Raw genomic sequence first — 13538 nt, 5'->3', positions numbered from 1 at the left:
TCAAGGATGGCAAAACAAAAGGCAAGGTATGCAGGACATAAGAATTGGAAAATTATTTGCTGAGAACATGTATGTGGATGTGCTTGATTGAGTCAATGCACAGTGTATTTTGGATGGAAAATTCATTTGTGTGTTGTGATGGGGTAAAGTGAATTAATAAAAAGAAAAAAAAGGAGTAAATGGCCCATGAAATCCAAAACCCCAAAGAGCAGACCTTAGATATGCAAGGGTTAGAACAATAATGTGGGACTCAATGTTCCACATCCTGCAGTGTGGGTGGGGCCTCTGAGACTGTGGGAAGCCCTGTCAGCATGACTTTGCTGGTTATAGCACTTGTGGAGTTTGATGCTTACAACTTTTCCTATGTGGCCAGTACATGCTGTTGCTGAGTTTGCAGTTTTGAGTTCTCAAGGATGGATCTGCCACTGCAGCTCTGGTAGGCATAGTCGTCCTGGTGGATATTCTGCTTGGCACTGTCATAGTGAAGGCTCTTGATGGTTCTGACTATGTGGTAGGTCTCTGCCTGAGCTTCCAGGCTTTTCAGTACATCTTTTGAGATACAGGTGGAGACTGCCACACCGCCACAGCTCTTGCCTTCTGCACACCTGCAGAATCATTGTAGCAGCACATGCAGTGCAATGTGGATGTGGATTGCCAGTGCTGCTGATGCCTCAGTCTTCAGCCTTTGCTGTCCTTCACAGTGACTTGAGCCACACCTGGAGCTGACTGAGACACAGGTGGGGTAAATAGGCACTATTCTGGTATACTGAGAGCTCTAGACTGTCTAGGGCTGGATAGGTGTCTCAGGCCCTTTCCTGAAAACCATTCTGCTCTCTCAGGCCTTTGTGCTTATGATGGGAGGAACAGCCCTGAAGATCTCTGAGATAGCCTTGAGGCCTTTTCTCCATTTTCTTTCTCATTAGCATCTGAGTGACTTCTGTCAATGCAGATTTGTTTGTTTGTTCGTTTGTTTTTTACAAGTGCTATCTCAGCACTTTATATCTTTAAATGGTTGGACTGGCAGTTTTCCAAATTAGTCTACTCTGTTTCCCTTTTCGTCTGAGTTTGACTAAAAACAGTCAGGGGCAGCCAAGCAGCAGATTGAGTATTTGGTTGTTTAGAACTTTCTTCTGGGTCAGTAGGTGTTATGTTGATTAAGGTCGCTGAATCTTACATAGCTGACTGTGCTATTTAAGTTGTGCATGCACTTGGCAGAGAGTGACAGGCAGAGAGAGAGAGAAAGAGTAAAAAATGCATGCCCAGAGGAGATGGCCATGCTGTATATCTTTCTCTTTTATTCTTTCTTTACTGATATTTATGGTAAAATGGATCAGAGAAAGCATAGACTTCACTGGTATTTTAATAAGAGTACTGAGAGAGTAGTAATTTAATGGACTGAAAATTCCCTGTCCAGGAATTATGAGATTTTCAGTAATTAAGATACAAGACAAAGTCGTCTCATGAAAATCATTGCTTGGCTGGTAAAGCACAGTGTCTTCAAACTGAGCAGCCTGCTGTATATAGGGTTTTGGGAAGGGTGGAGATTTAGGATCAACAGACCTCCAGACCCATAGGAGGGCTGATATCATCAGTAGCAGCACTCTTTGTAACTGAGAGTGTTGTTGACCGCTTGGCACTGGAAGGCATGTTTATCAAAGCAGGTTCATGTCGGACAGACTGTCTTTCTGAAGGAAGTGACAGACATCGACTAGTTTGTAAGTAAGGCTAGTGGTCACTGATTGAACCCATGTATAACTGGGGTGGAAGCTTGATGGTGGCCCAGCAGTAAAATGCCATGCTCTGTGAGGCTAATCCACATCAGAAGATACTGGAGTTGAATCCAGAGATGTCCCTGACTTTCAGGTGTGAGCATGTCCATCATCTGGGACTGGCTGAGGCTAGGGATGAGGTATAGCATTAGGACCTTGCTGAGGGTGCTGTGTGTGTGTGTGTGTGTGTGTGTGTGTGTGTGTGTGTGTATAAGAAAGAAAAAAAAGAATAAACAATGTGAAAACTGGTTCTACATGTCTAAGCATCTCCATGGCTATTTGTCAGTCCTCTCCTGTTGTTGAGATGGCTTTGACCAGATGTTTTCTGTTTAAAAGTTGCCTTTTGGGCCAACTGGTAGCATGGTAGTTAAGGGTTGACTGCATAGTTCCAGTCCCTGAACTAGAAGCTTGATTAACACACTTGGGCCAACTGATAGCATGGTAGTTAAGGGTTGACTGCATAGTTCCAGTCCCTGAACTAGAAGCTTGATTAACACACTGGGCACAGATGTTTGGGTGCCCAGCATTCTGAGAGGAGAGTGGAGGAGAAGGGACAGCAGCATAGCCATTGAACTGAGGGGTGCTTTCTCTCCTACCCTCTCTCTCTCTCTCTCTCAGTCACATGCACCATATAGGAAATTACTAACAATTAGCACAGTTGCTGTCTGTCAACTATGTTTTAAATGAAAACTATTTCATATGCTTGAATTTTGACTGAATTTATACGTTTACAGTTTGGGTCAAAAATGGTTTTATGATTGCTGTCGGGATGATTTCTTCTTCTTTATATCCTTTATTTTAACTAGATTACTTATCTGCATGACTTTTTAAAATTGATAATTATTTGTATTCCTGTTGCTTTTCCTACTTTTATGGTTGCTTTTCCTACGATGATGGTGTTAACATATCTATATTTCCTCCATGTCTTCCACACCCCGCTGGGAGTCAGGGAGCTCCAGCCTTCAGGCTTCACATTCCCGTGCAGTGTCGCATTTATCTCAAGTCCTCACTTTCCTGCATTCTGTACTTTTCTTTCAATTCTTTTTTTTTTTTTAATTTTTTTCGCAATATATGTTTGGTTTTATTTTATTCATCATTGTTATTATTTTTAATTTGAAGGGTGAGAGACAGAGAGAAAGAGAGTGAAAAGGAGAACGCAGGCCTCCAGTCCAGCATTTGATCCATGGTCGGCCGTGAGGGAGTCCGACGCCGACAGCACTTCCCCAGCTGCAGGCCTCCTCCTTTCAAGTTCTTTCTAGAGAACCTATGCTCCCAGTGTCTAATCTTGGTGCTCACACTCTGTTTGCTAAGTAGATAGTTCTTCTCCCTCTTCCTTGTCTAGACAGCTCCTCTTTGGTATTTTACCTCTTTTATATAACACCTTCCTGTGCTAGGTACAAAAATTCAGAGATTAAATCATGTGCCACATTATACTGTTCATCCCTGTGTTTAAGCTGAGAATATATGGTTCCTTGTGTGTAGTTGACATGTCATCATTGTTGTTTAACTAGGAAGTGAATTCAGATGATTAAGGTGTGGGAGTTTACACAATTGTTTTTTTATTCATCAGTAGAATGTTTACAGACCAATGCTTTTTTTCATGGGTTTTTTCAAAGGAGGAGCTTCAGCTTGTATGAAAACAAAACCAAGGACAAGGAGAACGTGAAATGGACTGTACCACACCTGGATATAGGAGTAGTGGGAAAGCCCGGTTCACGCCCTGGTGCTCCACTTCAGCTGAAGGATGACAACAGTGTTCATGAAATAAATCCAGAAGAAAGGTAAAAATCTATGGTATCTTGATTCCTTTATCAGGGAACATTAGAAGGGATTGCTTTTTCTAGAAATTAGCTAGAATAGTGTTCTCTTCAGGACAAACATGAGAATAGTTAACTTCTGATTCTATTGAAAATCAACTAAAATGAGAGCAAGTGTCCTTGATTGAAAGCACTTTCCTCAGTCACCAGGGAGGTCTGGCTGTGAGGTAAGCTGAGACACGTCCTTAGAGAATTTCCAGGGCTAGAGTCAGGAGAAAACTGGATGATAAATGAGGAATAAGGCACCCGAGAGGCTTGCTTGCTTTCTTTCTCCTTTCTTTCTTTCTCCTTCTTTTCTTTTTTTCTTTTTTCTTTCTTTCCTTCCTTCTGTTTTTCATCTTTAAACACATGGTTTTATACTGTGCTGGATGAATAGTAATCCAAAAGAGCAGGACATGTTTTTAAATGTAAGTTTGTCAGACTGTCTAAGTATTTGAAGGCCTAATACATTATGTTTTAAATCATGGCAAAAAAACTATTGATAATTATTCTTAAAACTTCTATTCAGATCATTTTAAAGTAAGAAGGCTGTTATTTGGAATGAGTTCAGAAATGAAATATCCTAATGTCCTTCAACATCTAGATGATGATTGAAAAGTTGAACTATCACGAATAGATCTTTCTTAAAACAATGTAATAAAAAACACACAAACACTGAAGGCTGACTGGATAGAATTTATGTTTTAGTTTTCTTTTTCTTCTTGTATGACATGTGTGTTCTTCAGAGAGAGAGAAACGTGGGTGCAGTTGGTGAGAGGACATCCTCAAGGGGGATGGCGACGTTCCAGTCTCTTTTCCTAGTCTCCTCACTGATTTTGGGCAAGCGTGGGTGTTAGCCCAGGGTAGTTTTTAAGGCCAAGGGACCGGGACTTGAACTGCACTGACTGACTGTCGTGTGGATTCCATTGCCTTCAACTCCACACCCCTTGGGAGCCCCTATGCTGAATTGGATATAATCTTCCTAGATTTGTGTATATCTGACAGTATCTTTGACAATATTGTGAGAAATAGCTATGATATTGTAAGATACTCTGAAATACCAGTAATATCAGCCTAATAAATGGTGTAGAATTTGGATAACAGGGAGGGCTTTGGTCATGTACACTAGAAAGGTAAAGTCTAGATAAACTATCATAGATTATTAGATTCCAGTAATTACCAGATCAAGGATAAAAATGGATGTTTGCCAGCACCAGTAGTGTCTCTAACATGTAATATGCATTCAGTGAGCAGTTGTTGGATGTATAAAGCCACAGTTGAACAGAGGAATGTCTGTTGAGGCATTTCTTAATGCCTTTTGTAAAGTCTCATTTCCAAAAAAAATTAAAAAAAAATTTTTTTTTGCTATATGGTGTGTGTGCTTTCCATAGAGAGACAGAGCAAGCTAATAAGAGAGAAGGAAAGTGAGGAAACAGCCATTGAAGAGGTGGTCATGTTGTAATCCCTTATCTCCCATTCTCCTCTTGGGATTTTGGGCACTCGTACACATGTACTAGGTGGGATTTTTAAGCCCCTGGGTCCAACACTCACACTGCAGTAAGTCATAGAGGATCCAGCACCTTGACGACTTTACCACCTGCTGACGTAATTGGCTCCTCGTAGTAGGTTACATTCTCTACATTCAAGTTTTGCTACTTATTCACTTTTTTTTTCATTCTATACCAATATTTGTGATAAAATGGATCAAGACACACTAACATCATTGATACTTTATGAAAATAAAATAATGTAATAGACTGAAAATGCTCCTGACAAATGATTATGAGCCTTTCGGTGATTGAAATACAAGACAAAGTTGAAATTTATTGTTTTCTCTCATGAGAGCCGAAGCTCAACTGTCAGGCACAGTCTCTTTCAGCAGAGCAGCCTGCTGGTCTTATGTAGGGTTTGGGGAAGAGTGGAGATTCAGGGTCGGCAGACCAGCAGAGCCATGGGTAGGCTGACATCATCAGAAGCAGCATGATTACTCAGTGAGAGTGTGCTCACGGTTGGCCCTGGAAGGCATGTTTATTACAGTGGGTTTTTGCAGACAGGCTGCCTTCCCAAAGCAAGTGGCTTACCTTGTCGGGTTGGTAAGTAAGGGTAGCGGTCACTGTTGAATACATGTCAAAGCAGGGTGTGGGTGGAAACGCCGTGCTCTGTGGGCAATCCACATCAAAAGGTGCTGGGTTTGCATCCAAGGTCGTTCCTGAGTGCCAGATGTGAGTGTGCCCGTGATTTGGGACTGGCTGAGCTTAGGGATGAGTTACAGCATGGGGACCTGGGTGGGGTGCTGACTCTGTGTTGTCTTTCTCTTTCTGTAAGAAAGAAATGAGTGAATAATGGAAACACTGGTTCTGGGGGTTTTGGTGTTACGACGGCTATGGTCAGTCTGCTCTAACTCTGAGATGACTTTGATGAAAGGTTTTCTGTTTACAAGTTGTCTTACAGGCAGGCTGGTGGCATGGTAATTAGGGTGACTAGATCTCACAGTATCGACTGCAAGGTCCAACTCCTCGATCTGGCAGCTTGAGAAATACATGGCGTGAGTGTGTTGGTGACCTGATCATGAGAAGACAGTGGAGGAGAAGGGATAGTGGTATAGCCGTCCAGCTGAGGGATGTTTTTCTCCTTTTCTCTCTCTCTCTCTGGCAAGCCCACACACCATATGTGAAATTATTAACAGCAACAACAACAACAACAGAAAATCTGTTGCCATCCATCAACTTGTTTGAAACAAAAGCTGTTTCATATTCTTCAATTGTAGACATAGGTTTGAAGTTTAAAGTTTGGGTGAAGAAGAATAGTTTTTTTTTTGGAGAGGTTTTCGCTATAGGGTGTGTGTGCTCGCCAGACAGAGGGAGAGAGACATAGAGACAGAAAGCGAGAAATTACCCCCCAGGGGGAATGGTCACATCGCAATCCCTTCTCCTCCATTCTCCTCTCGGGATCTTGGGCACGCACACACACGCGCCCGGCGTGAGGTTTAAGCCACCGGGTCTGGGACGCGAACTGCAGTTAACTATGTGGGAGTCTAGCGACATAGCCATTATGCTAACTGCTGGTTCCCAAAGAAGAATGGTTTAATGATTGCTCTCAGGATGATTTCCTCTACTTTACGTACTTTATTTTAACTAGAATAGTTATTTATATAACTTTTTTTGGTCAATAATTGTTTATTTTCCTTTTGTTTTTAGTATTTTTATGGGTTCATACTCAACTCTGTACATACTAATCTGTAGTGGGAAATGTCGGTCTACTTATAAATTTAAGAAGGCATAGACTAGTGATGATGTTCTTATGTATGTTGTTTACCACATAAAGTAATGAGAATTTTCTATTTATATTAGAATTAAGTGCCTGGTGAAATGTATACAAATGTTATCTAGTCAATTTAGATTTAAGCAAAATCATTAGTAATTAGAGTATTGCTTTTTGGAACTATATATAATGATGCTTTGGTATTTTCAAACTAAGATCCTTCAGATCCCTGCCCATGCAGTATTGCCCAAATTTCTAATTTCATGTTGTACCTGATTCATGCTATGTTAAAAAATGTGTTTATGTGAACATTGGTGTACATGGAAATACGTCCCGAAATGAGAGTGCTAATATCTGTAGATTACTCCCTTGTCATCCATTATTGCTGGTAGGCAGTGAGTGCCAGCCTTCTGGGGTCACATTCCCACGTAGTGTCACATTCACTTCTGGTACTAGCTTTCCTGCATCCTGTACTGTCCTTCCAATTCATTTTTAAAAACTGTTTTCTAGGAAGTATTTAATTTAATTTTACTCAACATTGTTTTTATTTTTAATTTGACCAGAAAGAGGCAGAGAGAGAGAGAAAGCAAGAAAGCAATACGCCAGGTCTGAGACTCAATCCTTGGTGAGTCATGAGGGAGTCCAGTGCCCTAAACACCACGCCACCTGCTAGCCACACATTTCAATTCTTTTATTTATTATTATCATAATTTTTTATATTACATTTAATCACATATAACTTTACAGTGTATTACATTTCTTTTTCCAGAAGTAATACCATGCATATCAGTCAAGACAAAGACATTACTATCCACATTATCATCATCAAATAGCATTTTATCATTTTTCCAAATTATTTTCATTATTTTTATTCTCATTTTTTAGACATTCAGTCACTATAAATAGTTTTGTTGTAAAAATAATTTACCCAACATGAAATACTTCTCAGACCAGCCCAGTTGAGAATTCTATACATGTTATAATCAGCAGGTAATAAACCATTTCTGTGTCTCACTAATGTCATGTTTCTCTATTTGCTCACTTGCTATCCTTCTTTATACTCTTGCCTTCTCTGATCCTGTTCCACATTGTCTTCAGCATCCCTATTTTCACTGCTTTGATGCCTGCTAGTCCTTCCAATTCTAATGGGGGCACCTACGCTCTCCGTGTCTAAACGTTGTGCTCACTCTGTTTCACTTAGTAGATTGCTTTTCTTCTTTTTTGTTTGGAAAGGTCCTCTTATATATATTTTTTAATCTTTTTAATATAAAGCCTTCTTCTTTTTTATTTTTCTAGAGAGAGGTTTTTACTACAGGGCACATGTGCTCGCCAGAAAGAGAGACAGAGAGACAGAGAGACAGGAAGCGAGAAGTCACTCCCCAGGGGGCATGGCAACACTGCAATCCCTTCTCCTTTATTCTCCTCTCAGGAAATTGAACACGCATGCATACACGTCCAGCGTGAGTCTAAGCCACTGAATCTGGGAAGCAAACCATGGTCGACTACATGGGAGTATAGCCATTATGCCCTCTGTTGTACCAATATAAAGCCTTCTTTCTGCTTAGGTACAACTATTCAAAGACAGACTAATGTTTCACATTATTCCATTAATCCCTGTTTTGAAGCCTAGAATATGCATTTATTTCTGTGTAGTTGACCCTTCAAAATAATTTTTAAACAAGAAAATACATTCAGATGGGAAAGATAGGGGAGTTTATACAAATTGGTTTTGTAGTACTCAGTAGAATGATTAGAAACCAATGGCTTATTTCATGGATTTTTTTTTTTACAAATTTGGAACTCCAGATCTTGTGAAAATAAATATGGGAAAAATGAAAACAGGAAATGGGCTTCCAAAAGCCCAAAAGTTGTAGGAATGTCAGAAAAGGACAAGTCACTGCCTGGTGATCCACAGCAATTGACTGAGGTCAACAGATGCTGTGAAACAGATACAGAAGAAAAAAAGGAACATTATCACTTCTTGACTTCTCTCTGAATGAATATTAGCAGTGATGGCTTTTTCTAGAAATGACCCAGAATAGTGTCCTGTCTTCAGGTCCAACACGGGAATATTCAATTGTTTAATTTATTCAGGAGGTGACTAAAATGAGAGTAAATGTCCTTGACAAAAACAGTTTCATTAATTACCAGGGAAGTTTGACTGTGAGGTAAGTCTAGACATCTCCTTGGAGAATTACTCTGCTGAAGGCTTGAGAGAACTGGGTGATATCTGAAGAAGGTGGGTTTCAAGGAAGTGTTATTTCCTTTTTATAAAATTATAAAACCGATTCTTCTAGAGGATGTTTGTAAGCTGTTGGTAACGATCTAAAGAACAGGACATGTTTTTTGAATTTAAGTTTCTTTGACTGTCTAAGTATTAGAGAGCTTCATACATGTTTTAAATATTGAACAAAATTATTAATAATTTTTCTTAAAACTTCTCTTCATTTACAGTTTTAAGGTAAGAGAGCATTCATTAAGAATTGATTCAGATATGGAATATCCTATAATGTACTTCAGCATCTATGTGATGATTGAAAAGTTGAACTGCCACGCACAGATTAGTGTTAAACTCTGACTCAAAAACCATGTGAACACTCAAGGCAGACTGAACAGAACATAAGTTTTACTTACATCCTTATCCCTGAGTATAGCATGAGTGCTCTCCAGAGACAAAAAAATGGGCTCAGGGGTTAGAAGACATCCTCTGGGAGAAATGGAAATGCCAGAGTCTCTTCTATGTTCTGCTCACAGAATTTCGGGCATGCAAACAAAAGCCCAGCATATTCTTCAAGGTGCCAGGACTGGGACTTGAACAGCACTGACTGTCGTGCGGGATCCAGTGCCTTGATGTCCACATCAATTGCTGGTCCCTACTTGAAGTAGAATTTTATCCCCCTTCATATGTGTCTGACAGTATCTTTGGACAGTATCATAAGAAATAGCTATGATATAGTAAAATACTCTAAAATATTAGTAATGTCAATGTAATAAGTTGTTTAGAATCTGGTGAACAGGGAGGAATTTTTTATTTTTTGAGAGATTTTAGTGACAGGGTGCGTGTGCCTACCAGAAAGACAGAGAAAGAGAGACAGAAAGAGAGAAACCATTCCCCAGGTGGGATGGCCACGCCACAATTTCTTGTCTTCCATTCTCTTCTCAGGACCTTGGTCATGCACGCACACACATCCATCATGAGTTTAAGCCACTAGATACGGATCTCAAACCTTGGTCGACAACGAGTCTATACAACTTTTCAGCAAAGAACAAATGTGTCACATTATTCCATTTACCCCTATTTGGAAGCCAAGAAGATGCATTTCTTTGTATGTAGTTGACCATTCAGAATAATTCTTAAAGAAGAAAATTAGTTCAGATGGGAAAGATGGGGGAGTTTTCACAAATTGGTTTTGTAGTTATCAGCAGAATGATTAGAAACCAATGTTTTTTTTTCATGGATTTTTTTCAAATTTGGAACTCCAGTTCTTGTAAAAATAAAGGCAAGAAAAATGAAAACAGGAAATGGACCTCTGAAACTCCGATGGTTGTAGGAACATTGGAAACGGCCAAGTCACCGCCTGGTGGTCCACTGCAATTGACTGAGGACGACAGATGCTGTGAAACAGATCCAGAAGAAAAAAGGTACATGTATATCAGTTTTTGATTCCAACATGAAATACTTCTCAGACCAGCCCAGTTGAGAATTCTATACATGTTATAATCAGCAGGTAATAAACCATTTCTGTGTCTCACTAATGTCATGTTTCTCTATTTGCTCACTTGCTATCCTTCTTTATACTCTTGCCTTCTCTGATCCTGTTCCACATTGTCTTCAGCATCCCTATTTTCACTGCTTTGATGCCTGCTAGTCCTTCCAATTCTAATGGGGGCACCTACGCTCTCCGTGTCTAAACGTTGTGCTCACTCTGTTTCACTTAGTAGATTGCTTTTCTTCTTTTTTGTTTGGAAAGGTCCTCTTATATATATTTTTTAATCTTTTTAATATAAAGCCTTCTTCTTTTTTATTTTTCTAGAGAGAGGTTTTTACTACAGGGCACATGTGCTCGCCAGAAAGAGAGACAGAGAGACAGAGAGACAGGAAGCGAGAAGTCACTCCCCAGGGGGCATGGCAACACTGCAATCCCTTCTCCTTTATTCTCCTCTCAGGAAATTGAACACGCATGCATACACGTCCAGCGTGAGTCTAAGCCACTGAATCTGGGAAGCAAACCATGGTCGACTACATGGGAGTATAGCCATTATGCCCTCTGTTGTACCAATATAAAGCCTTCTTTCTGCTTAGGTACAACTATTCAAAGACAGACTAATGTTTCACATTATTCCATTAATCCCTGTTTTGAAGCCTAGAATATGCATTTATTTCTGTGTAGTTGACCCTTCAAAATAATTTTTAAACAAGAAAATACATTCAGATGGGAAAGATAGGGGAGTTTATACAAATTGGTTTTGTAGTACTCAGTAGAATGATTAGAAACCAATGGCTTATTTCATGGATTTTTTTTTTTACAAATTTGGAACTCCAGATCTTGTGAAAATAAATATGGGAAAAATGAAAACAGGAAATGGGCTTCCAAAAGCCCAAAAGTTGTAGGAATGTCAGAAAAGGACAAGTCACTGCCTGGTGATCCACAGCAATTGACTGAGGTCAACAGATGCTGTGAAACAGATACAGAAGAAAAAAAGGAACATTATCACTTCTTGACTTCTCTCTGAATGAATATTAGCAGTGATGGCTTTTTCTAGAAATGACCCAGAATAGTGTCCTGTCTTCAGGTCCAACACGGGAATATTCAATTGTTTAATTTATTCAGGAGGTGACTAAAATGAGAGTAAATGTCCTTGACAAAAACAGTTTCATTAATTACCAGGGAAGTTTGACTGTGAGGTAAGTCTAGACATCTCCTTGGAGAATTACTCTGCTGAAGGCTTGAGAGAACTGGGTGATATCTGAAGAAGGTGGGTTTCAAGGAAGTGTTATTTCCTTTTTATAAAATTATAAAACCGATTCTTCTAGAGGATGTTTGTAAGCTGTTGGTAACGATCTAAAGAACAGGACATGTTTTTTGAATTTAAGTTTCTTTGACTGTCTAAGTATTAGAGAGCTTCATACATGTTTTAAATATTGAACAAAATTATTAATAATTTTTCTTAAAACTTCTCTTCATTTACAGTTTTAAGGTAAGAGAGCATTCATTAAGAATTGATTCAGATATGGAATATCCTATAATGTACTTCAGCATCTATGTGATGATTGAAAAGTTGAACTGCCACGCACAGATTAGTGTTAAACTCTGACTCAAAAACCATGTGAACACTCAAGGCAGACTGAACAGAACATAAGTTTTACTTACATCCTTATCCCTGAGTATAGCATGAGTGCTCTCCAGAGACAAAAAAATGGGCTCAGGGGTTAGAAGACATCCTCTGGGAGAAATGGAAATGCCAGAGTCTCTTCTATGTTCTGCTCACAGAATTTCGGGCATGCAAACAAAAGCCCAGCATATTCTTCAAGGTGCCAGGACTGGGACTTGAACAGCACTGACTGTCGTGCGGGATCCAGTGCCTTGATGTCCACATCAATTGCTGGTCCCTACTTGAAGTAGAATTTTATCCCCCTTCATATGTGTCTGACAGTATCTTTGGACAGTATCATAAGAAATAGCTATGATATAGTAAAATACTCTAAAATATTAGTAATGTCAATGTAATAAGTTGTTTAGAATCTGGTGAACAGGGAGGAATTTTTTATTTTTTGAGAGATTTTAGTGACAGGGTGCGTGTGCCTACCAGAAAGACAGAGAAAGAGAGACAGAAAGAGAGAAACCATTCCCCAGGTGGGATGGCCACGCCACAATTTCTTGTCTTCCATTCTCTTCTCAGGACCTTGGTCATGCACGCACACACATCCATCATGAGTTTAAGCCACTAGATACGGATCTCAAACCTTGGTCGACAACGAGTCTATACAACTTTTCAGCAAAGAACAAATGTGTCACATTATTCCATTTACCCCTATTTGGAAGCCAAGAAGATGCATTTCTTTGTATGTAGTTGACCATTCAGAATAATTCTTAAAGAAGAAAATTAGTTCAGATGGGAAAGATGGGGGAGTTTTCACAAATTGGTTTTGTAGTTATCAGCAGAATGATTAGAAACCAATGTTTTTTTTTCATGGATTTTTTTCAAATTTGGAACTCCAGTTCTTGTAAAAATAAAGGCAAGAAAAATGAAAACAGGAAATGGACCTCTGAAACTCCGATGGTTGTAGGAACATTGGAAACGGCCAAGTCACCGCCTGGTGGTCCACTGCAATTGACTGAGGACGACAGATGCTGTGAAACAGATCCAGAAGAAAAAAGGTACATGTATATCAGTTTTTGATTTCTCTCTGAAGGAATATTAGCAGTGATGACTTTCTAAAGAAATGAACCAGAATACTGTCCAGTCTTCAGTTTATGTTGGAAATACTCAATTGTTTATTCTATTGAGAAGGAGAGAAAATGAGAGTAAGTGTCCTTGAAAAACAGCAGTTTCATTAATTACCAGGGAAGCTTGACTGTGAGGTAAGTGTAGACATCTCCTTGGAGATAGACTATGCTAAATGCATGAGAGAACTGGGTGATAACTGAAGAATGTGGGATTCAAGGAACTTTTTTTTTTTTTTTTTTTTTTTTTTTTTTTTTTTTAAGAT

General features: G+C 39.4%; 1 protein-coding gene across 1 annotated transcript in view; it reads left to right on the top strand.

Annotated features, from left to right (window-relative positions):
* LOC102491099 (uncharacterized) overlaps window positions 1-13538 on the top strand; it is a 33091-nt gene that overhangs the window by 17207 nt on the left and 2346 nt on the right. The window contains exons 6-7 of the mRNA XM_027776191.1: window positions 3386-3550; window positions 10310-10468. Coding sequence (XP_027631992.1) covers window positions 3386-3550; window positions 10310-10468 — 324 coding nt within the window. The remainder of the gene's footprint in view (window positions 1-3385; window positions 3551-10309; window positions 10469-13538) is intronic.

Source organism: Tupaia chinensis, unplaced genomic scaffold (genome assembly GCF_000334495.1).
Source record: "Tupaia chinensis unplaced genomic scaffold, TupChi_1.0 Scaffold000643_1, whole genome shotgun sequence".
Classification (NCBI taxonomy): domain Eukaryota; kingdom Metazoa; phylum Chordata; class Mammalia; order Scandentia; family Tupaiidae; genus Tupaia; species Tupaia belangeri.
Note: the sequence above shows the minus strand (reverse complement) of the source record. Positions and strands in the feature narration are given on the sequence as shown.